Source organism: Hyposmocoma kahamanoa, unplaced genomic scaffold (assembly GCF_003589595.1).
Source record: "Hyposmocoma kahamanoa isolate Upper Pololo Valley unplaced genomic scaffold, ASM358959v1 211, whole genome shotgun sequence".
NCBI classification, from domain to species: Eukaryota; Metazoa; Arthropoda; class Insecta; order Lepidoptera; family Cosmopterigidae; genus Hyposmocoma; species Hyposmocoma kahamanoa.
In genome coordinates, this window is record NW_020653732.1 from 1,284,337 (window position 1) to 1,288,532 (window position 4,196).

The 4,196-nt window shown below is 30.3% G+C and overlaps 1 protein-coding gene across 1 annotated transcript; it reads right to left on the reverse strand.

Annotated features, from left to right (window-relative positions):
* Positions 1–1,872: 1,872 nt before the first annotated feature.
* LOC113227510 lies at positions 1,873–3,174 on the reverse strand. The gene has a single exon (XM_026460447.1). The coding sequence runs from the start codon at positions 3,172–3,174 to the stop codon at positions 1,873–1,875; it is 1,302 nt and encodes a 433-aa protein (XP_026316232.1).
* Between the last annotated feature and the right edge of the window lie 1,022 nt (positions 3,175–4,196).

Here is a 4,196-nt window from a genome sequence, read left to right on the forward strand (position 1 = left end):
CTGCGGTGATTAGAAAGTTCAAATATTTTTAAGAAAACATAAAAATTGAGTTTAATTTCGATTTTCTACTCGTTTTGTTATTAATTAAATAGCAATAACAAAAATATTTTTTGTTATTGTTATTTTTTTAAACATTAAAAGATTTTTTCAGCTGAAATAATAAAAAATATAAATTATTACACGTTTGTTATAATAATTGTGATTAATCATAATTCGGATTATTTTTGCCACTATTGTGCCGTGTAACTGTTTTTCTAAAATTTCCTACTTTATCACTATTTTTGGTTTACCCATTGTGTTAATCGGTTCGATTATAAGATCCAATTATTACATTGTAACATAATAATATGTTTGCATATACTTTATCTTGCTAAAATTTAAAACTAATTAATATTTTCGTATTACGATAATTAGAAAAGCTACGGTAATTAATTCTATGATACTTAGAACACGATCCGTTTTCTAAAAAAAATCAAAACCTGGAAGTGATGAAAAATACTCGAATACCGTAGTACATAAAGGCCTCGAGGTTCTTTCATTTCAACAAGCGACAACACATTTACTTGAAAAATGTAATTCACAAATACAGGAACGGGAATTAGAAACTTTTAAAAAGATACGGTAATTAGATACTTACGTAAATTGCAAGCAATTATAATATAGAATATAATATGCTACATACACACATAGAATACAAAATTGTTCGATTTATCTGAATATGTTACGAGTATGTATGCTTTTATTGGAGATTAAATATACGACGAACAAGCCGTGCGCCTGATATATATATATATATATATATAGACGGGTCTAATACAAAAACCACGAAAAAAATGTCCCAAGTCAACCTATTTAAACGTAGTGACATGTAAAGGAATATGAAAAAGCTAAAACGTTGAATTTAAATTGTAATGTCATCGCAGTACTGTCTAATTTTGCTTGCTCCGCTGTCAGTCGAACAAACGAAGACTAGAGCGTGAATGACGCTCTGTATACGATTTTAACGCCCTATAAGTTCGGACACTTTTTAGCGCGGACCCGACGTCCATATAATTGTAAGTCAATGAGTTGATAAATCCCATGTGCCTGTAATTTCACTAACTAAAGTTTTTAAATCAAAAACTTTTACATTTTTTGAAAAATATTAAAGGTCTTTTAAACATTGAAATAGAACTAGCATATCGAGTATATAACCAGAAATAGACGAAATGTCATTTAATTTGTTTGAAAACTATTCTGCCATATCATTACTGTGACAACTGCGCTCCGATTGGCTAGCCCGAGTTCGTTAATGGGTGTCGTCAACTGTTTCACTTCAAATCAACCAGTTAACCTGAGCTTTGCTATAATGGACGAAAATTGCAAAATTACATATTTAATATTTAATTGCCGATGAAATGTGATTCCGTTTGTTTTGTAATTAAATGTTTTGCTGTTTTTCCCACACCACCGAATAGAACAGAACGGCATTGTTAGAGATATTATCTTTATTACAATAAATACAGAATATTTTTTGGAATATACGGAGACGTACACAAAGGTTGGCCTGTCTATATTTCAGTGCAAACGGGAGTTGATATTTATAAGATCTGTATCGCTAATAAAAGTCACCAGGAATATATGGCCCTTATTTCGTCTCTATTTCTGGTTATATACTCGATAAACTAGCATATCTGAAAACATAGAAAATATAGATCACATGGTAGGACAATGGTTACAACCAATGATTTAATCAGCTAAACAAAAGTACATAAGCTGGCTTTCTTGCATGTCGATACACTGAATAAAACAACGTAATTAAACTAAATTTTGTTTATGTAAAAAATAATAAAACAAATGAAGCCAATTTAAAAAAACATGTAAATTATTGATTTAATAAACATTGGGAATAGATGTAGCGTACACAATAGTGCTTTTGCCTTTGGAAGGCCATTTCATATCTCTGTCTTCATCTTGTTCCTTCGTACTGTTCCTTGCTATATTTGGTTCTGTTACACTTTCCAAATTGATTGTGGTATCATCGTGATTTGGACCATACTTTATAACTTTAGAGTTTGCAAACACAGTCTCTATTTTTCTACTTTCTGATAATTTTCCTGAAATATTTCTTGAAGGTTTTTCTTTAAGATTATATTGTGGCGTTTTTGTATTAGAATATGTTGATACTTTGTTGTGATGTATGTCTTTATTTGTGAATTCTGGTTTGTATATTGTATCTTCAGAATTGGTTTTACGGCTCTCAATTTTTTTAGTTTCAAAATCCGGTTTTTCTAAAGTTGGTGGTGTTCTAAATTGTACTTTAGCTTCTGTGGTTTGTTCTATTTTAGGCGATAGATTTCTGTCAGTTGTATAATGGTATCTATCTTCTAAATTCTCCAAATCGACATCCTCCATACTATTTAGGAAATATGCATGGTTGTCAACTGTAAAATCAGGATAGTAATCGTCTACGCCGTTCATTGGCATTGGATGTACAATATCTTCTTTACCTAGTTCTGGACTCGTGATACTTTGTGTGTTTTCTGCTTTAACTGCTTCGTGTTGAATCTTAAATGCTGTGTCTTCAATGTTGACCGGGAGTTTTGAATCTTGATTTCCATTATTCTCACCTACTTCTTCTATACCGTCGAGCAATGTTTCCGATTTATTTGCCCTTACACTTGTATTAGTATTTTCTATTACAAATGTAGTTTCTACTTTTTCAACAGGCTCAATTTCTTTGAGAGATTTACCAGTTTCTAACTCTTTAATTTTGTTTTCTTCTGTACTATTAGAGGTTTCCTGATGTTTACCAGATTCTGTAGAAGTAGCTGCATTGTTTATATCAGTACCGTTTAGTCTAGTGGTTATATCTGCCGTAGTGTCTTTGTTAGAATCGTTTTTGTTCTTTAATGTTTCATTACGTCTTCTGTTATTCTTTTTATTTGATTTTTTCCTTCCATTTTTAGAACTTCTGGGCGTGTTATAGAATGGTGTTCTATAAAATTCTTCAAAATTCATAGGAAACATGGGATATTGATTTGTTATACTATTTTGTTCTTGTTGTAAATATTTCTTCATATGACGTATTAAATCTCTTACTAAATTTTCAGGTATATTTGGGAATTTTCGTTTAAAATCTTGTACTACAAATTCTTCTTTATTTTGAGGTTGTAAATGTACATTCAATGTCATAGTTGTAGGTTTATTTTGACTGTTTATTATTTTTGGTTTGCCGTTGCCTTTCGTAAAATTATATTTACTCATGTCTATACTATTAATGTGTTTATCGTTACTTCTTGCACTAACTTGATTATTGCTTCCAAATAGTTGTCCTTCATGTACATTTGTGTTTTGATCATTATTGTAAAATTGTAAATATCGATCTAACATACCATTATACTTAGAATTATTATCTACACCTGTACTTACGTACTGATAGCTGTTGGATAAACAGGGACTGTTACAAAAGTTGCTCCTGGTTATTTCTGTGTAAGGGCTATTGTAAATATTACGTACAGGTGCTTGTATATTCATATTTGGCATTTGCATTTGATTTTCTATTGGCTCATTTTTTGGTATTGTTAATTCACCTGTGCTTTTGCTTTGAGGAACATTTATTTCTGTATAATTGTCTATATTTAAAGGTTGTTCTGTCCTTGTTGTTTGATTTAAAATTACATTGTTAATATTTTGATCTAAAATAACACCATGTGCGTCTAATATTTCATTATGATTTGTAGATATATTAGTAACCTCAGTTGTAAGTTGTGTTTCATCTATTTTAGTATTATTCTCATTAAGTGGAGTCAATTTGTTTTTAGTTTCTTCATTCATTTCATATCCTCTCTGTACATCTTTTCTATTTTTTCTATTCTTCCTTTTACCTTTCCTCTTTTTATTCTTTTCTCTCCTTTCTTCAATGATTTTGTTGTTTCTGTCTTTCTTACAATCTTCCATTAAAACATCAGGAGGTACAATAATGTAGTTGTTAACTACGTTAGGTACATTATATGGGCTTTTAAGTATTTCAACACCATATTGATTGTATAATCTCGTGTTAGGATCTAGTATAGTTTTTACAGCTGGATTTTCAAGAACGCTATTTGCATAAGAAGGATTGATAGTATTCCTTGATATTTGAAGTGGTTTATTTTTGCAAACATTGCATTGGTTGTTCGTTAAAATCATTTCAGTTTGATAGGGATTTGGATTAG

Bases quoted from the DNA above. Each gene is read 5' to 3' on its own strand.
- LOC113227510 (XM_026460447.1), bottom strand. From the start codon at position 3,174: ATGACATTGAATGTACATTTACAACCTCAAAATAAAGAAGAATTTGTA.